This window comes from Syngnathus floridae, chromosome 18 (assembly GCF_059516105.1).
Source record: "Syngnathus floridae isolate MCC-2025c chromosome 18, RoL_Sflo_1.0, whole genome shotgun sequence".
NCBI classification, from domain to species: Eukaryota; Metazoa; Chordata; class Actinopteri; order Syngnathiformes; family Syngnathidae; genus Syngnathus; species Syngnathus floridae.
The window spans coordinates 6,021,150-6,044,446 of record NC_142430.1 but is presented as its reverse complement, the minus strand read 5'-3'; the positions used below and the strand labels follow the sequence as shown (position 1 = coordinate 6,044,446).

General features: G+C 42.0%; 3 protein-coding genes and 1 long non-coding RNA gene across 7 annotated transcripts; 3 read left to right on the top strand and 1 right to left on the bottom strand.

The window, feature by feature from the left end:
• The first annotated feature begins 81 nt into the window (after positions 1-81).
• decr2 (2,4-dienoyl CoA reductase 2, peroxisomal) lies at positions 82-2,698 on the top strand. 2 transcript variants are annotated; one of them, XM_088359745.1, is made up of 10 exons: positions 82-236; positions 508-609; positions 691-759; positions 851-902; positions 963-1,098; positions 1,280-1,404; positions 1,486-1,579; positions 1,648-1,752; positions 1,824-2,012; positions 2,347-2,698. In XM_088359745.1, exons 2-10 carry the CDS (start codon positions 509-511, stop codon positions 2,376-2,378), a joined length of 903 nt encoding a protein of 300 aa, XP_088215871.1. In that variant the 5' UTR covers positions 82-236; position 508; the 3' UTR covers positions 2,379-2,698. The 2 variants fall into 2 exon arrangements, with proteins under 2 accessions (XP_088215871.1, XP_088215870.1); XM_088359744.1 differs by having other exon boundaries at positions 1,824-2,076.
• Positions 664-12,619, bottom strand: LOC148382551 (uncharacterized). Of its 2 annotated transcripts, XR_015853995.1 has the most exons (4): positions 12,289-12,619; positions 9,552-9,678; positions 5,170-7,859; positions 664-5,094 (listed from the first exon to the last, which is right to left on the bottom strand). It is a non-coding gene; the product is annotated as an uncharacterized LOC148382551 (long non-coding RNA). The 2 variants fall into 2 exon arrangements; XR_015853996.1 differs by lacking the exon at positions 5,170-7,859 and having other exon boundaries at positions 664-2,358; positions 12,289-12,565.
• On the top strand, positions 3,410-17,037 carry rab11fip3 (RAB11 family interacting protein 3 (class II)). 2 transcript variants are annotated; one of them, XM_088359742.1, is made up of 14 exons: positions 3,410-5,813; positions 7,578-7,671; positions 8,199-8,275; positions 9,525-9,697; positions 11,405-11,605; positions 12,329-12,466; positions 13,042-13,077; positions 13,152-13,245; positions 13,319-13,563; positions 13,686-13,767; positions 13,842-13,979; positions 14,051-14,206; positions 14,271-14,411; positions 14,478-17,037. In XM_088359742.1, the coding sequence occupies exons 1-14, from the start codon at positions 4,440-4,442 to the stop codon at positions 14,589-14,591; spliced, it is 3,063 nt and encodes a 1,020-aa protein (XP_088215868.1). In that variant the 5' UTR covers positions 3,410-4,439; the 3' UTR covers positions 14,592-17,037. The 2 variants fall into 2 exon arrangements, with proteins under 2 accessions (XP_088215868.1, XP_088215869.1); XM_088359743.1 differs by lacking the exon at positions 12,329-12,466 and having other exon boundaries at positions 3,412-5,813.
• A 268-nt stretch (positions 17,038-17,305) lies between these two features.
• telo2 (TEL2, telomere maintenance 2, homolog (S. cerevisiae)) lies at positions 17,306-23,006 on the top strand. The gene is made up of 21 exons (XM_088360198.1): positions 17,306-17,456; positions 17,925-18,281; positions 18,368-18,645; positions 18,746-18,814; positions 19,029-19,176; positions 19,258-19,360; positions 19,427-19,495; positions 19,601-19,742; positions 19,823-19,959; positions 20,030-20,115; positions 20,246-20,356; positions 20,503-20,591; positions 20,660-20,751; positions 20,984-21,100; positions 21,200-21,271; positions 21,347-21,505; positions 21,591-21,682; positions 21,766-21,865; positions 21,941-22,005; positions 22,078-22,193; positions 22,482-23,006. The coding sequence occupies exons 2-21, from the start codon at positions 17,941-17,943 to the stop codon at positions 22,601-22,603; spliced, it is 2,508 nt and encodes an 835-aa protein (XP_088216324.1). The 5' UTR covers positions 17,306-17,456; positions 17,925-17,940; the 3' UTR covers positions 22,604-23,006.
• Positions 23,007-23,297: the final 291 nt, after the last annotated feature.

The following is a 23,297-nucleotide window of genomic DNA, read 5'->3' as shown; positions in this document are numbered from 1 at the left end:
ATATATTTTACAGCAGCTTGTTTTCACACCGCATCCCTTGTAGACTTCATTTCCCATAATGCCCTGCGAACGGACGCCGAAAACTAGCGTCCAAGGTACAAAAGTTAAAAAAAAAAAAAAAAAAAAAAAGAACGTGTACTTAAGCCAAACTGGCAGACTAAGCTCGATAATTTGTCTTTTAAATCTGTGCTTTCATAGTTCTTTTCGACTTTCCTGGCCTGTTTTCCCTTCGACAGGTAACGAAAAGATAGGCTAAAGTTAGCTAATACTTTCATTGCATAGCACAAAACCAACATGCTAACCCAAGTTTTGCTTCTAAAAGTTTATTGGCAGTATGAAAATAAGATTCTGTACGACTGTAAAACTGCTTTAATCATTACAAAATAGTCATATGCCTCGAAATGATGTAATTACCGTACTGTTGATTACATTTTGCAGTACATCATTGTGTACATCCATGCATTTGTGGCTATCTTATTTAAATTATTTTCCATATTTTTTTACTAGAATGGCAGAACCACAACGACTCTGTGACCTGCTACCTGAAGATATTGCTTCTGATGACTGCCTGACTTCATATACTCATATCTACAGCCCAGATTTGCTCAAGTAAGTATTCAACAAGTACTTTATTGGATGAAAATAAACAATGGAAATCTGGCATGGCGATTATGATTATTTTATTTTCAGAGATCAGGTAGCATTTATCACAGGTGGTGGATCAGGAATTGGCCTCCGAATAGCAGAGATTTTCATGAGGTGAGGGAAATAGTCGTCAATTTAGCTTCTATGGAATATAAGTTTAAAAACCATAAAATTCCCAGCATTTTTTTGTTATCTTTTCTTTCAGACATGGCTGTGACACGGTGATCGCCAGCAGGAACAAAGACAAGCTCACTGAGGTAATCTTGGAATAATTTTTGCTAAAATGTCAGTCTCTGATGGTTTTGTGTCTCTTGCAGGCGGCGAAGAAGCTTTCCGCCGTTTCTGGACGACGCTGCCTTCCGTTGTGCTTGGATGTGAGGCAACCTTTGAGCATTTCAGCGGCTGTGGATGAGACGCTCAAAGAAATGGGCCGCATAGACATTCTTGTTAACAGTAAGATGAGTAGTACAAGGAACAAAGATCAAATATGAAAGATTTCAGCTTAATCATCAACTTTTCTTTTATCTTTGCATGTCAAGGTTGTTTTAATCAGCAGCACAAGATCGTGTTTGAAATAGGTTACCGGTGTTTTTTTCTGACATAACACAAAATAAGATTTGGCGTTATCTGACAGATGCTGCTGGAAACTTCCTGTGCCCTGCCACTGCTCTTTCCTTCAATGCCTTCAAGACGGTTCTGGAGATAGACACCATGGGAACCTTCAACACCAGCAAAGTTGTTTATGAGAAGTGGTTCAAGGTACAGGGGTCACCACCACGGTGCAGTCAATAATTCAATTTGGAGCTTAACTTAGTATGAGAGTCTAATTTTTATTTTCAGGATCATGGAGGCAACATTGTCAACATCTCTGCAACACTTGGCTACAGGGGACAAGCGCTGCAGGTGCATGCAGGATCTGCCAAGGCTGCAAACGGTGAGATTTCTTTGAATCTGATTTCTTTAAAGTTCTTAATCCTCGTCTGCTTTTTCTTCGATTCCTAGATGCCATGACCAGGCATTTGGCTGTGGAATGGGGACCCAGTGGGGTGAGGGTGAACGCCGTGGCCCCTGGTCCTATCTCTGGCACAGAGGGATTCCGTAGACTGGGTAAAGAAATTTGCATCCTTCTCTATGCAGGATTCAACCTCAATATAAAATTTCATTTTTTTTTTCCTTAGGTGGTCCGAGTGGGGAGACCGCCGGTCTGTTCCAGTCCATTCCTTTGCAACGATCAGGCAACAAAACCGAGATGGCCCACTGCACACTTTTCCTAGCCAGCCGGGCCTCGTCCTACGTGACCGGAGCCATTTTGGTGGCGGACGGCGGCTCGTGGCTGAGTTCAGCCAACGACGTCTCCAGGCTGATGGGTATAGCCTCCTCTAAATCTGCTAAACTCTGAGCCGGGGTTCTACTGTCCTCCTCCTGACCCAGGTGTGTAGGAGGAGGTGTAGCTTTTCCAAAAGGCAAATGCATTTCTTTGGCGGAAATAAATGTCACAGCAGTTAAGGTGAATTGTAATTTCTGCCATCTAATAGAAAACTTATGCATTGAATTGTTCTGCCTGTCACTATAAATCGCTGTCATAGAGATGAACAAAGATACATTTGTACATTAATTATTTTCAGACTAATTATGATTTTTTTTCTTCAATTTGCTTCGGTGTCACACAGCAAATAAAATATTTCCTTTCTTTTTTTCCAGGTTATTGGTCATCTGAAAAGAGAGACAAATAAAAACAAACAAAACAGTAACACTACCCCAACGCCCGCAGTATTTGATTCAGGCTACCAAATTGGAGACTGATACATTAGTATTTGTGCTTAATATTATCAGTGTTATACTACAAATAAACATATTTTAAAGAAATACATTTACATTTTCTTCAACTTTAATATGCAGATGTAACATCCTCAATATTAATGCCAGCATTTGTCATGCAACACTTTTAACCTTTATTGTGTTACTATGCATTTCATGTCCACTCATGTTCACATTGCATTATGTGATGTTCAGCTGCTTAATTAAACTATGATTATATTTAATATCGATTCCATTATGTAGTATTTTTCTGAATGATCCAGCTGCTCTGGGGACTCAAATGCAGTGATTCCCAACCACAATGCCATTGATCATAATTATGAGAAATATCAGCATTGGGCTCAGGTTTAATTGTTTCAAGATATGTGTATATATTTTTTTATTTATCATAATGTGTATTTAGTCATATCTGTTCAATGGGAGAGTCAATAGTGATTTATACCACGTAGGGGCGCTATAACACCACAAATAAAAACGATGCATCTTTCGCATCCACCTTAAAGTGCTTCTGTCGTTTTATTGACAATATTGCAGAAATCAAAATTAATGTACAATAATTTGATGTATTTGTGTGTTTGTAGAGGGCGTGCAATTCTTGATGGTGTTACAAGTTTGCCATATTTTCTTCACTTGATAATGATGACTCAACTGTGTTCCATGGTAAATTTGGAAACTATTTCCTCCGAATTATTATATATTTATTGTAGTTTTTAATTTACCATCATATATTACTCGTATAATTTATGCCAATCAAACATATGAAGTCATATTCTGCGCTTTCATTTGAGCAATAAATATGCAAACTAAATTAACGGGATTATAAATTGAGTAAATCTTTTGGGAATATCAATTTAATGGGGGAAAAAGGTGACAATGCGGAGTGTTTTGTACGCTTGCGTCAGACGTCAGCGTGTCTGCGGCGACAGGAGGAGGAGGAGGAGGATGACGAAAGGAAGAAGGGGAGGAGGGTTGGGATGCTGATGCGAGAGACAACTCCTACGTGACAACATCAGCGGCCATACGATGGAACATATTCTCGTCATTTAATCCGTTTTTTATTTAATCGGAACACGAAGGCGTTTTGTGCGGAAGATTTTGGGGGGGGGGAAGGAATGAGCAGATTTGTCACGGTCTGCGTGGGTTGGCCGTATTTTTGAGTCTTGACACAGGTGGATTCCCGTCGTCAAAAACTAAAAAGGTACATCGCATCGACGGAGACAACATCGGAGAAACTGACTTTGAAGCTGATTGGGTTTTTTTAATCCAATAATTTCCCCAAGGACTTGAATGGCGGACGGATCGTTTGGCCTGGTCGCGAGCGAACAGGCTAATTTGGGCTAGCTCGACAGCTAGCCAATGACAGAGGAGCGGTAGGATGCTGGAAAGGAGGAGTTATTCTTAGTGTTTTCTTTTTCCTCCATTCCTTCCAGGATAAACGCTTGACACTCTCGTTGCAATGCCATTTAAACGCCAATGTGTGGGATAATATTTCAATTTTGAAACGGTTTGTTATTCCCCCCTCCCCACGCCCTCATCGTTTTTTGGGATCGCTCGCGAGGGGACGCGATGAGGTGATCGGCTAAGCTAATAATGTTGTCAAAATACTTGCTAGCGTTTTTTGTTTCGCAGCCAAACTATTACTCACGTCTTTTTTGCTAATTTCTCGACTAAAACGTTTGACGATGTTTGGGCAAGATTTTGGAAAAGCCATGCGTGGAACCTGCCATGCCCGAAAGGCACCAAGTGAGTCAAACCAGCTTAAAGATTTAACAACTAAACATGACTTATCGATAAACATTTAAAAATGACTTTTATATTAGCTATCACGTTCGGTGAGTGTGGTTGCCGATCTGTCAAGTTAAAAAGAATTTAGTGCTTTGCGAAACATTTTCACACGCAAGTCGGATGCATTAATATGAAGTCATATTAATATAAATTGAAATATGGCATGTGAGTTTGTTTTTGAGCTGAAATAGATGGAACCCACGGTGGTGTCTAGCCCTTTGGGGCATGCGCAGTGGGAATCGGAGCAATCGTTTCCTCTTGGATTTCTCACCCTGGACTCAGACAATGGAGGTGTCCTGTGTCCAAACAACAGCGGGCAGACAGGTTTGCATTTTGGCGAGCCCAATCTGACATCCCAGAAAAGTGAAATGAACAAAGTCTACCAGGACACTCCAGTAGAGTTGGATCAACTTTTGTATATTTCCGATTATCCCTGTGGAGATTTGTTTTTTGAAGAGCGTCACTCCACTGCTTCAGAGACTTCTCCCTCGGAAGCAAACAAGGAACCTGAGGAAACCAGTGACTTCATGCTCTCGTGGCTGTTTTCTCCTAACCTTACTGATGTGGTTGGAAAAAACTTTGCATTTGAGGAGGCCTCTCTTCACACCCTCAATGGACAGACTGAGATAATAATCAACAGTAGCGCTCCGGTACTGTCTTCCCAATCCACGTGGGATTCTGAATCAAACCCAGGAGATTCACTTCTTTCCATAGCTCCTCCCTCAGAAGATCAGACTTGTGTTGCCTCAGAATCATTGGGTGTGTCACATGATATCAGTGAAGGACTGCCAGAAGTGTCACAGGAGGAGGCTCCGGTCCAGAGCAGGGCGACTTTGTCACGTGAAACTGGAGACAAAGGTTTATTCCTAGATCAAGTGACAGCGCCACTAGTAAACAGTAGTTTGACCCCGCAAGAGCTACCTGAGAACAGTCTTCCACGTAACCACAGCAGCACATCACCAACTTGTCCTTCAGAATCTTTATTGGATTTAGATGGTCTAGAACTTGACAGCGACCATCCAACAGGTCCACAGCTGGATCCAACCCAGGATGCCACCCAAACACTATTCAGGACTTTAGCTCTCCAAGACCAGAGTGACTCAGCTCCTGTGATTTGGTCGCTGACAGACTCTCCAGCTGAGGATGTCTTCACCAACGGTGACCTCATCTGCGGGAGCTTCTGTGTGGAAAGTACGTCAAAAGATTTGATGGAAAGCAAAATATGCTCCAATGAGGAAATGGCTTTGGATGGAGCGTGGAACTTAAATCCGCCGGAGGGAGTAAATGAGGAACCTGCTCCTGTTAACAATCAGCAGGATTTTAATGTCCTGGATTTGAGCGGTTGTCCTGAAAAAACTGGATGGATGATTGAGCAGAGTGTGGAGACGGTTTCCCTCTCGAAGATGGTGGGAGATGACTCACTGCCAATGGTTTCGGCTGTGAACGCAAAAGAGCAAGATGCCTCGCCTCTCAAAACTGTCTTCGATGCGTTAGACCAGGACGGAGATGGATTTGTTCGCATTGAGGAGTTTATGGAGTTTGCTACCGCCTATGGCGCCGATCAGGTAAGATGTTAGAAATTAGCTTCTAACCTTTCCACAGTAGGATGTCACTTGTGTGTATTTATTGCCAGCTCAGCGTCACATGACTCAAATCAGCACGGGATTATTTTTTCCCCCCCCAGCGTGAGGATTTGGGTTATCATCTAAATACGGCCGTCAAGCATATTGCTTGCATTGGCCAGGCATTTCCTCCGTATGTCAAACGCTTATCTTCTCATTTGCATAATATTTGCATAAAGGATAATCTTCTGTGAAATATACATGCATGAGCCTCAACTATTTACTCCGTCCCACCCGTCTCATTTTAATTTAAATAGACAAATCTGGGGGATTTTGAAGTATATTCAGTTCTACATTTCAACAAGTTTAAGCTAATTGTAGTAAAACAACAAGGTTATATAACATTCAATGTGTATGACTTTTACTTTTTTTAAATTTAATTCAGTCTTGCAAATAAGGCGGCAAGACAACAGCTCGGTATTTGCGTACTTGAGCATGCAAATGTTTTCTCCAGAATTATTTGGGAATAAGGTAGCCATTATATTAAAATACAGAGTCCCCTGCCATGAAAAAGTTAGCTAAAAATTAGCATGCTGGTGTTGTGAAAAAAGATTCTTTCAAATGTTTTCATCCTCTTGCTAACCGCCACGCTCGCTGCTTTTGACCCCAATTGTGCACAAAAGCCGCAGCTAGCCGTATTGTGGCGGCAACTGGCTTGTCCGTTGACACTCCCAACTTCACTTTGAGCCAGCCCCCCCCCCCTTTTATGTGCTGCCCCTCTAATCCACAATGGAATGTTCACTGGCCTGAACTGTCCCCTTTTTAGCTCCTCTTGTCTCGACTGTATGAACTATTTTTTTCCCCCTCTCTTTTGCTTTCAGCTTATCTGTCAACCCATTGATCATTTTATCAGTGCGTTGGAAAGGAAACTATTGTGAGCACACCCCCCAAGGGAAACTCCTAAATTCGTTCTGAATAAGTGCTAGGGGGGGTGCACTGAGGCGTGCCCCATCACTGATTAGACACAAATAGAGGAACGAGAAAAACCACAAGGCCCTCGAAGCTCGGCCGACCAAAATGTTTACTTATGGATGGCTCCTCAGGGCTGTCTGTGTTAGTATTGAATATTTCACAGTGTCATAAGGGAAACGATTAATCCACTCGTTGGATTAAGAATTGATTTTCACACAAAACAATGTTAAACAGCATTCGTTGATCTCTGCAGGAATTTATTAGCTGCGTGAGTTTTCTTAGCCGCCTCAAGTCGGAGATCAATACCGCTCAGCAGATCAGCTTGCTCGCAAGAGTAACTGATACCAAATTATACGTGGGGTGATTGTGCGATAATCACAGGGTTGTGTGGTGGTGTGTTATTTGGGCGTCCATTTTGATTGTTTGCAATTAAAGGCAGGCCACGATCAAGCTGGGATCGGTGATGGACCCGGGAGTTTTGGCACTTTTTTTTTTTTTTTACCCAACACAGATTTCTCCGGATTTATGTTATTTTTATTCTCCGAGGTACTCCAGCATGCTCTTGTTGCTAGGTTACCGCCTGATAGAATATACAGTATGTAGGTGCTCTTACGTAACACTAGTGTGCAGATATTATTTTAGATGCACTTTGCACATAACATTCTTTATTTTTTTTTATTCTAAGGGTCATGTGGGGTCAACACATTTTTTTTTTTTTTTTTTTTGCAAGCACATATTTTTCTGTTTTGATATTGTGACTTTTTCTGAATATTCTGCTGTGCTTCTGCTTTTCAGGTAAAAGATCTCACCAAGTTTTTAGATCCCAGCGGTCTGGGAGTCATCAGTTTTGAAGACTTCCACCGAGGGATTTCCGCTATCGGCAATGGAGGCGAGTGAAACGCATTGTTGTGGTAAAGTTAAATTAATTTCTGAAGGTAAACTGAAATAAATCAAAAATGAATATTACTACCAGATTACTGCTGCGATGCATCAAAGAATCGCTTGACTCAATCCATTCAGCCATGTTGATGCCATTAGACTTTTCCAGAGTTTCCAGGTTGAATAGGTCTGGTTACCCTGAGACATTAATAAAACATGCACTTGAAAGCTTGAGCTCCACCAATACTCGGGGCATGTCGGAGAGGGCAGAGAGTCCTGTTCGCCTAAATAATTTAGAGCCCCCACCGCCTTCTTTTTTTTTTATTGTTCTTCCTTTTGGTTGCCAAAGCTGGCTTGTAAATGCACCTTCAGGAATCTCAGCCCGTGTTGCGCTATTTTGAAAACAACACGAGGAGCTTTTTCGACTCCTTTACGAAAGTGGCTAATAGCAAAGTACGGCCGTGTTTGCAGAGCTTCCTTTGCACAATGATGTAATGTTTACACGTATGAAACACGTGTTGCCTCTCCTATCCGCAGGTCCCGAGCCGCAGCTGTACAGGGCAAACTACAGCCCGGGCGACGGAGCCGTCGGTTGTCCGGAAGAATACGACGAGGTGAGACGCCGTGCGCAGTGGTCACGTGCTACTTCCTGTCGTCGTGGTAACAAACCGAACTGTCGGTGCACTCTTGCCGCCGCAACTGAGCAAGCTATCATTACCGCTCGGAGAATATTCCGCAACACCAAACAACCTGCTTTGGCTGACATTGAGTAGCATCTGGCAGGCTGAGCTTTCCAGGATTCTTTGATAAATATTGAATCGGGCGGATCACAAAAGAGTCTTACATGAGCTTGGACTGTTTTTATACTTGCGGTTAGCATATCTGACATTCCTGACCATGTGCTCCATTTGTATATTTAACCGCCATATTGTTGCTGGCCTCTGCAAAAATGTAAACGTTGTGCATTTTTTGAACAGTGGAGTGTGATAATTAGTGTTGCCTTCACCTTTTGCTGGCAAAGAAATATAGTTTTTTTTGTTTAAAGAAAATATTGGTATAGGTTTTTAACTGTTTTAATAATTGCATAATAAATGGCCTTGTAGAGTGATGGCAATCAAAGCAAATATTAATCCAAAGTTAATTATTGATCCAAAGCGATTCCTGTGTCTGTTGCTTGCCTGCTGGCTGTGAGCAACGTTTGAACGTCCTGCATCTTTTTTGAAGTAGTCCCACCACCTGTGTCCACCGACTTGTTTTTCCACTTTGGGGAAAAAAAAAAAAAAAAAAAAAGAGTGCCTCCTCAATGCTCGCACTGTTCCGCCACTGTTTGCTTTCAAAACAAGCGAGGTGACGCTGTACGGCCGAGGGGCAAGGACCTCTCCACCCAGTTTTTCCTTCACTCCCCATTTTCCTCCTTTTTTTTTTTTAAATTAAATGCTTACATTTATTTTAAAATCAACAGCCACCTGTAATGCGGTCGCTCGACTGGAACGCTTACCTAACACTTTCATGATGTGCACTTTGAGATATGGCAGATTCATAATCATTGTAAAAGCATTGAAGCCTAAGAAAGATTACGTCGTCGTCATGGTGACGGAACCTTACTGCTGACTAACTTTTATAGACTTTGGTCTCCTCCCCCCTGACCACCCAGCGGACCTGAACGTGTGTGTACAGTACTTTCCATTTTTCAAAGCAGCTCTGTCTCAGTGGAGGAGAGGAAAGCGTTTTTGGATGCTGGAATGGCACGCCAGCTTTTCCTGTCCTAGAAGAATGATTTTAGACATGGTGGCTAGCTTAAAGATGTTTTTGATGCATTTTAGATTTTGAAACTAATGATTTTTTTTTTTTTTGTGGCCGCAGCAAAATGAGGTGACGGACAGCGCTTACCTGGGTTCCGAGAGCACCTACAGCGAATGCGAGACCTTCACGGACGAGGACACGGGCGCCCTCGTGCCCCCCGAGATGCACGAGGATGTGGACACGGACAGCGGCATCGAGGCGGCACTTCATGACCCTGAAGAAGCCATAAACAGGTTGGTTCAAAATTTTTCTGCTTTTTTTTTTTGTCATATGTGATTGAACAACCATCATGACTGAGCCAAAGGTTAAGCTTCCATTAGTAAGTTCAGTGACCCTTGGTCATGTGATGTCCGCGCCAGTCGTCCCGGGTAAGTGACTTCGAGTTCTATTTGGGTCAGCAGACGGGCAGATTAATGGGAAGGATAGGTTGCTATTCTTGTGGACTTTCTGGAATCCCATCTGTATTTTCCTGAATGGCCAGCAAAGTTTTCACACTAGCCAAAGCTGAAGCACTTTCTCAAGAGATCCTTCCAACTTTGTTAAACAACTCTATTATGTTGTCATTCTTTTTGGCTGGGAAAAGTTTGAGATAAGACCACAGAAAAAAAAAAAGTTCATGGCAGTTTGGAGTAACAGGTGGAATTTATTTGGACTTGTCCTGGTTTTTTGTTTTTTTTCACCCTTTGGAAATTTTTTTCCAAAATGTGTCATGTTTAGGCCAAATGACAAGTGCTGACTTTGTGATCTGCCTGGATGACTGATAACTTCCAACCTTGAATTCCAGGAAGTGTTGAGCTCAGCACTTTTGTTGTTTCCCCCTCATTTTTTTTTTCTTTCTTTCTCTCGGAATAAGCCGTTTTCCTCCATTGTCCGTTCAGGAACACTTCCAAAGTCCTGATGTCTCCTGACTTTTTATTCATCCAAATGTTGAACCTCATGGCTAGAATAAAAATCAATTGATTTATTTCTGGCTTTTTTTTCCCATCATTAGATTGAATGCAAAGTCGCAGGCAATGTGATTCTCATTTAACTACGAGGCACTGTCTTTAAATTGATTAAGGTTCTGCTAGCCAAGTACGTTAGCATGCTAGTACGCACTGAGGCGGGGATTAAGACTGTAACAGGATTAGCCTCCCCCAAACCACTCCCCGTCCGTCAAAGTGTTGTGTGCCCACACACATTTGGCCCTCGGTCGATCGGCCGGACTGTCTGATGACCGTTGCTTAGCCCTCAAATCCGTAGTCATCCCCGATTCCGTTTACTCTGACGCACAAATGGACAACCTCGCCTGACATCTTAACAAGACCGTCTCACGGAAGCTTTGGTTTTGTTTGAAGTTAAATAGTAAGACTTCAGGATTCCACTTTGGTTGGCCGGGGTCGTAGCCCCAGTTGCTCCTCGGCTTTCTCGCCAGAGCATTGGAGGGCGTTCGGCGATGCGTTCTCTTCCCTCGTCCACCCTCTGCGTGAGGGAGATCAATTCGGGAAGATGTTCCAAGAACTCGGGTAAAGGGTAAGTGGCTTGTGAATTGGCGGTGTTGCTTAGTCTAATATTTGTTTGGAGCGGTTTAAAGTGCTTTTAACACCCACCCGTCTTGGCCTTCAGATAGGAAAACAACACTTGATTTGTGATGATTTGGTCATCCTGAGTGCTCTCGTGGTCTCCTGTCGGAAAAACAGGAAAAGGCTTCTCTCTTTTCAGCTTTTAAATAAAGATCAGCGGGCATTTTGTTTCAGGCAAAGCTGCCATTTAGGATTAATGTGAATTAGCAGATTAGCCACTTGTCCAGATTGCCGCTCTTCTTGTGGCTAGATTAATTGCACTTGAGTGAATTGTAAAATTGTTCCTCTTTCTTCGGCCTGTCCAGTGTGGTTTTTTTTTTTTTTTTTTCTATTTCACAATATGTTGAATTTAAAAATGACTGTTTTGTGTATGGCTAGGTTCTCGCTCAACTCGGAGCTACACAACCCCTCCCTAGTGGCGGTCATCGGTGGCGAGGAGGAGCATTTTGAAGATTTCGGGGAGAGCAACACCTCGGAGCTGCTGCAAGAAAGCACCGAGGAGGGCGCCGATGTCTCGCTCGACTGCTCTCTGGCACAGAGCCCTCAGCAGATCGATGTCTCCGCTCTGCTCTCGCCGAGGTACGCTCTTGATTTAGTAACGACATGTGGAAATATGGACATCATTGTGCCATAAAGGGAAATTTATGTGTTAAATCAGTCCTGATAAGCGATAAATAAATACATTAGCACAGTGTATACTTTTGATAAATAGAAAAACAAGCATGGATTATTTTATTATGAAAATAAGCTAGTTTATCCATAAAATGTGAACACCAAAGTTTTCTCACCCCTGTTTTAGAGACTCTAAGGTCAAAACATGATAAGATATCTTTTCTGGCGAAGGGCAAGATAAATATTGGCTACGTAGTTTATCGTCTCTTGTGACACGCTCACTACAAGCGACGCTGACGAGAAAAGTAAAAAATGATTTGAAAACAAGTGCATCCCACAGATTTCACCCACTGGGTGTGAATGCGTCATGCTTAGCAGTGGCGGCCCACACACACATGGATGAACTTCTAAATATCACGACTGCTAAAGAATTCGGCTACATTGGTTAGTCGCTATAAATACATCATTTTACTTTTGGCTTTGAAAATGATTCATTCTAACATCTCGCAGCAAGAATGAAAACATTTTCTCCACACTGACTTTCCCGACATCCTTCTCAAGGAGTCTTCCTACCTCTGAAGTACCTCATGGGTCTTTTCCCCACCTTAACTCACCCCCTCCCTCCCTCCCCCTGCTTGTCTGTCACTCACCACTTCCGTTCTCGTCCTCTTCCTTCCCTCCTTCTTCCAGCGCAACCGCTCCTCTCCCAGACTGCTTTCAGAGCTTCCTCAAGGAGGAGGCGCTGGATTTTTTCTGTAGCCAATGTCACAAACAAATAAGTCGTCTGGAGGACCTCTCCACCCGTCTCAATTTCCTAGAGATGACTAGGTAACGCTCGTCTGCTCTGTGGCGCCGTTTGCAGTGTTACGCTGGTGTGTTAGATAACACGCATGCTCCCGTCCCGTGTGTTTGTTGTGTTCCATTCCCGCACACATAGTATCACCATGACATATTTTGGCTACTCCCAAAAACGCTTAACAGATATCACAGGTGAGTCATGGCTTTTTTTTTTTTTGGCTGCCTTTTGTTATCTCCCGCTTCACATTTTGAGTTACACGTTGAATGAAGCTTTTCAAAAAGTTGATTAGAAAAGACTTGCTGATCCAGGATTACTAGACCAGTAGCGGAGTTACGCTAACCCCCCCGAAAATCCCATTTGATCTGCCTTTGGTAGTAAAATGGTGCTAGAAAAAAACATTTTGATCAATTTTCCAGATCCATTATGGAGTGTTTGTGTTTTCAGTATTTTGTTTTTGATATTGATAGTTTTAGAATATTTTGCTCCACAGTGGGGAATCCTCCGCTAGCAAAGCAGCGATGGCAGTGATAACAAAATGGTGTCTCCTTTCTTTATCAGTCGTCTCTTCCTGACTACTTTCCTGTTGTTGTTTCTCCCCCTCTAGTGCCGGCAAACGATTGTCCAGCAAGAAGGTGGCAAGGTAAGCAGATTTTGGATATTTTGGATATTTTCAATCTGGCCTAAGTGTGACGTTAAGCTATGTTTTGCTCCTAGACATCTTCTGCAGAACAACTCGATAACGCTAGACACGGTCAGCGACCTCACCCGTGACATCCTTGAGTTGGCTGACAATGACATCACAGACAAGGTGAGCCGTCATACATTAGTCGCAGTTCGAATAAACATCCGCACGCTAATCGTTGGCGTTTAATTCTCGCCAGATGCTACTACTTGAGCGTCGTGTGGGGGAGCTGGAGAAGGAGTCGGAAACTTCGGGGGAGCAGCACGCGCGCTTACGGCAGGAGAACCTTCAACTGGTGCACCGCGCCAACGCTTTTGAGGAACAGCTGAAGGAGCAGGAGATGCTTGCCGACGAGCAGCTGGAGCACGAGACCCGGCGCCACAAGGAGGCCCTGAGCAAGCTGGAGAGGGAAAGAGGTCTGGAGATGGAAAACCTGCAGTCCAGGTACATAGAATATGTTTTGTTATGATCCTGCTAATAAGTCAAACTGTGAACTGACTCTATACTGCCTCCATGTGGCACTGAGCTGCAACTAATTTTGACAATGCTTTGTATTGTCGCCACAGATTGCAGCAGCTGGAGGAGGAGAACAGCGAGTTGAGGTCCTGCGTTCCTTGCCTACGAGCAAACATCGAGAGACTAGAAGAGGTTAGCGTAAAAGTTATTTTCCATCGAAAACATCCCAGTTGATCTCGGCCTTTGCTTTTTTTTTATTTTCGCAGGAAAAGCTGAAGCTGGAAGACGAGGTAGACGTCATGAACGACAAATGGCGGGATGAGATGGAGACCCGACAGAAAATGGCCGACAAGCTGAGCCATGAACGCCATCAGAACCAAAAGGAGAAAGAGAGCACGCAGGAGGTGGACCCGCTTTGTCCACGCTCGGGGAATAACGGACTCCCAATAACCGCTGTCCGTCTTGTCTCCTGCAGTTGATTGAGGACCTACGGAAGCAACTGGAGCACCTGCAGTTGTACAAATTGGAGGCGGAAGCAAAGCGAGGCCGCTCGCCCAGCGCCGGACTGCAGGAGTATCAGACCCGAACCCGGGAAGCAGAACTGGAACAGGAGATCAAACGACTCAAACAGGTAGAAATTTAGACATTTTTTTTTATTTCGTTTTTTTTTTCTCACCGTCTGACTCCCTCCGCAGGACAACCGTAGCTTAAAGGAGCAGAACGATGAGCTGAACGGCCAGATCATCAACCTGAGCATCCAGGGAGCAAAGAGCCTGATGTCCGCTTCCTTTTCCGACTCCCTGGCGGCCGAGATCAACTCGGTGTCCCGCTCTGAGGTGATTGACTTGGTTATCGCTCTTCTGTCTTGCTCCATGTCTGAACTTCCTTCATGTACATCACAGTTGATGGAGGCCGTCCACAAACAGGAGGAGATCAACTACAGACTCCAGGACTACATTGATAAAATAATCGTGGCCATCATGGAGTCCAACCCCTCCATCCTTGAGGTCAAATAGGCTCCGACTAGATGGCGGGGCATGAAAAGCCACACAGTGACCTCATCATCTAGAATAAGTAATCCAACACCATAATAGAACATTATGATATTTGTGTGTGTGTGTGCGTGCGTGTCAAGCGCTCCTCAGGTTCTGGTGACTTCCATGTATTTTGGTCAGAGGAACCCGAGCCTGCATGAATGAACGCAGCACCCCCATCCTTGAACTTTGAACTTCAAAAGGAAGGACAATTGTATACCTTGAAGGCCTTAAACGCAGAGGTGGTCAAACGTAAACCGGAAGCGTCGGGATTCTTGTACCAAGCTGCTGACTCGTGAGGATGAAGCACTGGTCTGATTTTTTTTTTTTTCTTTTCTTAATTGATGAAGGACCTTGGTGAGTTAATGCATCATTTGTTTCTGTTTGTATTTTTTTTTTAAGCAATGAAACAAGGGTCCTGGTCTTCAGGTGGGATGGAAAGTGAGAAGGAAAATTACACAAATCTCACAATACAGTTCCAAGTAAAAAAAAAATAAAAAATTATCAAAAATATTTTCAGGCCAATTAAGTGGTGATGGATAATTTTCCCCAGTGGTAAAAAAAAACAAAAAACAGCTCCCACCTAATTCCAGTGTTCTCTTGCTGAGTGTTTATGAATTATTGTCAATGAAACTGTCGAGACTGAAAAGAAGTTTAACTGGTTATATGTGAAGAGTATGGAAAACCGTTTGAGCATTTATAATGAGAAAGCTTGCTGAGTGCAGTTTACGAAAAAGTTTTAATTGTGCACTTGTGGCGGGAAAAATGTTACGAATTAATTAGTTCTATACATACTCAAACGGTTTTTATACTGGAGTAGAATGGTTGCACTTTGCACTAAATTTTGTTTTGCTTATATTGTGTTTTTATATTTTTTTTGTCCAAGGGATCAAAATGTAATTTGACAAGTTTGCGGGAATTTAAAGCACGCTCAGGTGTGGGCTCACGCAATGACCAACCTACGAGGCAATCATAACTGCCACATTTAATCGACTTTGCTAAGTTCGCGCAGTCACGCCTCAAGGTTTACGTGGACTCGGCCGAAGAGCCAACCTTGAAGTTTTCTTTCACCCACGTTGCACACGGATGCTGCACCCATGTGGACAAATGAACAATTGAGTAAGTCTCAAATCTTGCTGGGGTGGGGAAAAAAAAAAAAGTCCAGCTTTGCTTTGTGCACAAAATGTCCTCATGCTCACTTTGTCACTCACAACGCTTTACCTGCCACTCCTCGGAATATGGCCTTGGATGTAAATGACTTGTAAAGTTTTTTCTACGCTCATTCTAGATTGTAGGTATTTTTTTAGTCAGATGGGAATAACAACAACAAATTATTTTCTCATCTCCTATGGTGAGAAAAATTGCTAAGGCTGCCTATATTCATTTCTAGCATGTAGCGTGTACAGTTTATGTTCTCTTGGAATCACACAGATATTTATTCAATATGTGACACAAAGACATCATCTATTCATTTTTTTTGTTATTTTAAGGCAATATGGAATTTATGGTGACTAAGAAACGTGCGTATCATCTCAGCTCGTTCGTAATAATTTGCCGCAAAAGGTTATTAGTTGAGGTATTCTGTATATTATCGTGACCGCTCGAGGGTCTTTCTCATAGGTATACAACTTCTAGAGTCGTCTTCCCGTTTGGAGTCAGGTACTGCATGGAAACACCGATTTTCATTGTATACTTCTTAAATATTCAGGCTACTGACATTCTCACTGTCACTGCGATTGGAACTTTTGGGTTTTTTACAGATATGGTTCTCAAATTGTTCTGAAAAGTGATTTTAATTTTACAAACAGGACACGGAATGACGCCAGCTTGCTGAGCATGAGTGATGGTTGACGCACGAATACTTTAAACAGTGACATGCAACATTCCTTTATTTTTTTGGGCAGAGCTGATTGCACTTTAACCACATTTTATTCTTTAAAAGTAAATATGTGCTAATATAACCCCAGTTCATCCGAACAGGAAAAAAAAAATCACTCTGCTAGTCTAAAACACTGCCTATAAACAGGCCTGGTAGGAAAAGCACTGACCACACACACGACATTGTTAAATCATCAATTGTAAAACCTTTGCTGTAAATATCAATTGTCATTTTTGTGGATTTGACTCCCACGCTCACTTCCAGTGTCCAAAGAAAATTCCAGGCACCACCATCACTATGCGTAGTGTATGATTTGACATTTATTGTATGACATGGAAAGATGAAATATTGTAGAAAGAAGAAATTGTAAAACATATTCATATTTTGCGAAATAAATGTATAAATTATATCAGTATGGGTTAAAACAATGGTTTATTTTTATGTTTGGAATATTTCCTGTACTTGGGGTAAATACTATAATTTCAGTCATTGTAAAAAGAGAAATTATAAAAGTAAGCAGTGAGTAGGATAATAAAAGGAATAAAGTTACTGGCTGGGTCTGATTTATTTTTATTTCAATATCATACATATTAAATAATTTGTCCATTCATTGACAACACCTTACTGTTTCCAGAGTGAAGATATTTATAAACCAAAAAAGTTTAAACAATGTCAAATAAAGTGTCCAGATTTTGAGTTCTATTTTAGGGTTGATTAAATTGGTACGATTGCAGCAAATAAAACAATAATGTATGTTGAATAAAGGACGTATTGAAAGCGTAGTTAACACAAAACACCGATAAGGGGCACTAGCGTGCAACATGTATGTCTTCCAACCTGGAGAAATAAAACAGAAGAAGATGAGTGACGATGCTTGCTAACAAAAATTTATTGAGGTAGCACAACAGTTGAGAAATTACTTTTCTTTTCCATCATATTATGTGAAAGGCTCATCTGAACACAACCAAGTAAGATTTTCATTAAGATGAATATTTTTCCTTGTTTTAAAGGTATACGAATATTACGTTAGAGCGATAACGTAGATGCTAATTCAACTATTTCGAAAAAAAACCCTTTAATTTCATACAAATTCGTACCAAAAAGAGCAATATAGATAAACGACATATTTTTTGTAAATTAAATAACTTGTCTCATTTTAACTTACCCCTGTTGAAATAAATAGAAAAGCCAATAATCTATTTCAGCCACCCAAAAAAACCCACCAGCATTTTATTATTGTTTTACAGGGCGGAATAATTAATTGCATATACTTCAGAAGATGAATCAATCACAGTTGCATTGTTGAGGGGGAAAAAAATCTCAATTAGGTCTGAAATCAGTCAGCCGATTTATCGGTTGGTTCTTATATCTATCCATAATAAATAATAGCTTGAAGAAAAAACACAGTTTATGATATTTCTCCCTTTTTCCCAAAGGAGTTTTTCTACAAAGATGGAGTCTCCTTGCCTGACTACTGACATCCGCCTTGAAGTGTCCCAGTGTTTCCGGAGTCTGACCTTGTCAGCCTCAAAACAAGATGCCATCCGTGCCCTTCAAACCCTCCGCTCATACTTGGAAGAAGCTCCTGAGAATGCGAGCACTTCGCTCCAGAAGGCAGAGTTCCAAAGGTCTCACTTCACTCGCACGCTTCAAGTCCTGATAAAGAACATGCAAGCTGACTGGTTCCACGACTTGACTGTGGCACAGCACTCTGAATTATGGGATGTCCTTTTCTTGCGAGGACCTCCTGAACAGGTTCTGCTGGTGCTGATGGAGGGAATTGGTGAGCTAAGGTACGACATGCACTGATGCGTTTTTTTTTTTTTAACAAAAATGAAAGGAATCCAATTTTTATGATCTACTGTTATTGCCTTTCCAGACCTGGTTCAAATCTGGACCACTTGGTCAGCATCACAGAGAAGTTCATCCAGAGCGGTCGACTGGCCGACCTCCTGTGGTCCTACTGTCTGACCACGGGTCCCGTTGACTCCCCCCAGCTCCGAGAGACCTTGCTAACACGTATCGTGGCGTTGCCTGACCTCACTGCCAATAAATTGAAGCACACCAACAAGACCACCTTCCTTCCTCAGCACTACTATCCTCTGTTGGCTAAAGAAATGCTCACTGTCTTGGAGCGCACTTGCAATGCACTCAAAGGTCAAATATTTACAGAAGCGGGTTGCAAAAAGTTTCAAGAGAGTAGATTCTACCTTTTACTCGAGTATTTTTGTGAATATTCTGCTGTTATATTTGACAGGTGGCACAAGCTGCTCATTGACGTTTGTGGCTCAGACACTCGGAAAACTCTGCGCCCAAGGACATAGTCGTAAGTTTATATCAAGTATATATTTAATCAAACTTAAATTACTCTTTTTTTCCGAAACGGTGTGCTTGAGGAATTGAAAAAATATTCATGATTAAATAGATCTGGATGTGAATTTCAAAAACACATATTTGAGAGCCATTGTGAGTTTTTCTCTAAATTCTATTGACCAATTCTCCCCTTTTTTTTATTTTTTTATTTTTTTTACTTCTTACAGGTTTGTTGTTCGCAGTGATGGCTCCCAAAATGTCCAGCTCCACGCGCACAGACATGGTGTGGCAGAGGGTTTGCTGCAAGCTGCTGGAAAATGTTCCCCAGCGCTGGATGGAAAGCGTACTTATCGGCCTGGTGCAGGCCGTTCATGGGTGAGGGCGCTTATAAACATATTTTGGATGTTATCTTAAATTAATGCAATTCACCAATCTTATGGGTCTTTCATTTTTCAGGCCTGATGCATTGGGTAGAATCATGAGCAATCTTGTGTTGACAAATAAGACAGCCCAGTTTGTCATCACACATAAACTACTTTTGCTACAATACCAATATGAGGTAAGATATCACTTGGAGCGTAAATCATTGAATAAATTTGATTTTTCAAATTTTTTTTTCATCCAGACTGGAATGTTGAGAGTTGTTCTGGGTTACCTTGCTGCTGACAAGGACAGAAGACCGCTGCTCATCCAAGTGGGTGCAGAGTGTTTGTTTTTATTTTACAAGAACATCAGGAAGACTAAAATAATTTTTTTTTATTTTCTCAATTTATTATAATTTTCTTTTTTGTGTTCTTAGGTGTTGCGCTCCGTGTCCCAAGCGTGGGCCAACCCAAGCGCAGTGAAACACACTCCCGTGGAGCAGCAGTTGTACGTCAGCAAGGCACTGCTGCTCTGCGTCGGTCTGCTGGATGATTCTGAGCTGCAGGAGCTACGTTCAGGTGCAAGTCTTGTATGTGCCTAAAAAAGGATTCTCACTTTTAATCGTATGAACCGAGATTTTTTTTTTTCACCCCTTCAGAGCTTCTGCAGTGCCTGCTCGGAGGCATGCAGAGCCACCTGGACAGCAACGTGGTACGCATCAGGCGTATGGGAATGGTCGTGGGCGAGTGCCTGAGCTCCCGCATGAATATCAACGGAACCAAACTTAAATTTGAGGTCCGTGTTTGATTGAGATGTTGTCAAGTGCAAACATTCGAACCTCATTTGTACTGATTGCGTATTATAGTACGAACAGGATGAGGAAACACGAGAGCTGCTTTCTCTTCTGACTCCTTTGAACGTGGACGAATCAGAGCTTGAATCTGAAGATTGGTAAACATCTGCACAATTTCAAGCTTTTCACCGTCTATGCATTTATATGGTACCTAAATCTATTAGTAGAAAAACCTTGCAGTGATGTATGGTTGTTTGTGTGTTTTTTTTTATTTAATATATCATGCAGGGTCAGCCCCCCTGAAGAGATCCGAGGAAATCCATCAGTTTGCAATGATTCATCAACAAATGGACAAGAAATGACATCATCAAAAACTGAGCCAGACTCTGACCTTGATAGGTAAAGTATTTGCAGCACATCCGTACACCATTTCAGTGGAAGTAAGATTCATCCCCAGTTTGGTGCTTTTCTTGATAATCAGTTATGCGTTACAAGATAAATAACATTTTACTCAGTGTTGTTAAGAACTTCTGTTACAATTGCAGCGATGATGAGTTCACGCCTTACGACATGTCTGGAGATCAGGAAATAAATAAGGCGTCGCCACCACGCTACCTACGAGATTGTCTGGAAAGTATGTTCCCACACCGGCCCCCCCTGTCACAATATCATATCCTGCCTGACTTTTTCTTCTCCATCCAGATTTAATTTCCTCTGAAGATCCAGAGCGCGTGGACTTCAGTTTAAGGGTTGCCGAGGGACTGGTGAGAAAGAACGCTTTTGCGACCAAAGAGGTATGCACATAATCCAGACACAAAGGAAATATGTTTTGCTTACACAGATTAAATATGGAAACTGAACTCTACATTAAAACTTTAAGAGGAGCTTGTGTTCCTTCATCGAACGTCTCTATTATACTGCCTCCTGGTGGCCAAAGCACATACACCAGAATGAGTACAATGGACATTGAATGATCATGATGGTTAGTCCAGTAGAAGGCAGCATTGTATCTTTTTTTATTTTCAGATCAGTGTCCAGCTAAGCAAAGTTCTTCTACACATGGAGGATAAGTACAGCATCAATGGCTTCCTAGCTCTCAGGCAGGCCACCATGGTGGCGATTGTGGTCAGTGACTGCATCCCGGTATGCTTCGCCGCCTTTTCCACATCAGAATATCATACGTTGATTTCATGTCTTTCTCCATGCCTTACTTTTTTTTGTGTGTGTGATGATCGATTCCAGGTGACCGAGTTCCTGAGCACGGAGTTCTACTCCTTAAACTACAGCCTTCGTCAGCGTCTGGATATCTTAGAGGTTTGGAAAAAAAAAAAACTTCAGGCCAAATAATACTTAGATTGAGTCTCGAAATAATTCTTTCCTTTGCACCAGGTTTTAGCTTTGGCAGCTCAGGAGCTGTCCAAGCCAAATTCGGACATCCCAAATCCAAGCGTCACCACAGATTTAACGCCGTACTCGGCTGACAACGCTGCACACTGGCGGCAGGTCATTGAGGAGCGCATTCAGGCAAAGACTAAACGCATCAGTAAGGTATTTAAACCACATGCACTACTGTTCCAAAAAAAATTTATATGTAAAAAAAGAAAATACAAGGGACATTCATATGTTTTTCCAGGGAGCCTCCCAGCCTCCAACAAAGGCCACAGCTAACCGCTACGCACTAGTTGCTGGATATTTCTTCTTTCCTTTACTCAGAAATTATGACAAGTAAGTCAGAAATTTACCACCCTCTTCCAATACGAATGAAATTGAATATTAACTGAAATGTACATTCACCTCGTGCTTATCAGGCCTCAGGTGACCTTCGACTTATTGGGAAGTGACCACCTGGTCTTGGGCAGGCTGATCCACACCTTGGGTATCTTCATGCATCTGGCAGTGAATGCACCGGTATTTGAATGTTGTCTCCAAAAGTCACTTTGCTGGTGGTACTGATTACATCATTTTCATTTTCCCCCTCTGCAGGTAGCTGCACAAATGGGTCGTGCTCTGCTGGACTTTGTGTGGACGTTGCGTTACCACACTGACCAGTAAGTAAAAAATTTTTTGATTTATAATGTTCTGATTTTGCCTGACACCCATCTTTAATTTTTTTTGGGAAGGATGGTAAGACGAGGCATCCTCTTTGCCGTCTGCTCCGTGTTCATGAGCATGCCCAGTCAAAACATTTTGGTGGACCTTGCAGACCAGCTTTTTGAAACTAGATCTTGGCTGGCAGGTAAGAAAAAAAAGTGTTTACACAGAAAAGGGACATTTTCAAAATATACACGCAGCTGCACTCATTTCTGGGAAGAGGACGAGGATCCAGGATGTCCTGCAATGCAAGCTATGACGCGATCAGTCTATTTATTTGTTTGTTTATTAAATCTGTCCTGCAGCTAAAAATAGTTTATCATATTAACCAGGGGCTGAAATTTGAATCACCATAACTTTAATCACCATACACTCGGAGAAATCAAATTTTATTTTTATGATTGTTTCCTATGCTATGTGTTATGTTGCCAAGATGTGGCTGAGGGTGACCTGGATGCAGATTGCAGGAGTTTGGCCATGCAGAGTCTGGTGTTGATGGATAAGAGCCTGAAGAAACAGCTTCAAAGTCCACACGCCCTCGGCATTGAATCATGAACAAAACTGGACCAGGTCAAAGTGAGCACTCTGTCCTCACAAAGACTGCAGATGTTGATTTCAGTCAAGGAAGTGGATGACTTCAAACACCAATGTCCCTAAAGGTGGGATGACTTTTGCTCTTCCTGGAACATGAGGTCAAGCAAATGAAAACGAAAGCTTGTGTTGTCCCCTGGCTCTATATATAAAGGTACACACTTGTTCAAACCAATTGTGGCTTAAATGACGAAATATTTTGTGAAGAGGATATCCTCAATTTAGTTCAGGTATATTCTTTTGTCTTTCCTGTACAAGACGATCTCGCCATTGGGTTTGTTTGTCCGCAAAGGACATCCTGTGAATATTTATGGACAGTACGTAGTCATAGACTGTAAAAATAAATGATGCTTCCTCCTGTGACAAATGGATCATTCCACATGAGAATGAGTTCTCTGAAATAGTTTATCTTATGAGAAAACTGCAAAAGATCAAAACAATTCTGTTATTCTGCATTGTCAATAATAAGACATTACTGTTATTGGAAAAAAAAAAGATAAAGTACAGTACAGACAAGTGTGTAATGGTACATATTTGTATTTGGTACACTTGTGTCCCATAGAGTTCACATGGTGTCAGCAAAATTAACATCAAGCAACAGTTGCAATACTTTAGAATACTATTTTTAATCAATAAAAAAAACAACCAAAAACTCTTT

Coding starts and splice junctions, on each gene's coding strand:
- decr2 (XM_088359745.1), top strand. CDS start 509: ATGGCAGAACCACAACGACTCTGTGACCTGCTACCTGAAGATATTGCT. Junction 1,099..1,279: donor CATAGACATTCTTGTTAACA/GTAAGATGAGTA, acceptor GTTATCTGACAG/ATGCTGCTGGAAACTTCCTG. Junction 1,405..1,485: donor TTTATGAGAAGTGGTTCAAG/GTACAGGGGTCA, acceptor TTTTATTTTCAG/GATCATGGAGGCAACATTGT.
- rab11fip3 (XM_088359742.1), top strand. CDS start 4,440: ATGGAACCCACGGTGGTGTCTAGCCCTTTGGGGCATGCGCAGTGGGAA. Junction 5,814..7,577: donor CCGCCTATGGCGCCGATCAG/GTAAGATGTTAG, acceptor TCTGCTTTTCAG/GTAAAAGATCTCACCAAGTT. Junction 14,412..14,477: donor ACTCGGTGTCCCGCTCTGAG/GTGATTGACTTG, acceptor TGTACATCACAG/TTGATGGAGGCCGTCCACAA.
- telo2 (XM_088360198.1), top strand. CDS start 17,941: ATGGAGTCTCCTTGCCTGACTACTGACATCCGCCTTGAAGTGTCCCAG. Junction 20,592..20,659: donor CCTACGAGATTGTCTGGAAA/GTATGTTCCCAC, acceptor TTCTCCATCCAG/ATTTAATTTCCTCTGAAGAT. Junction 21,506..21,590: donor AGACTAAACGCATCAGTAAG/GTATTTAAACCA, acceptor ATGTTTTTCCAG/GGAGCCTCCCAGCCTCCAAC.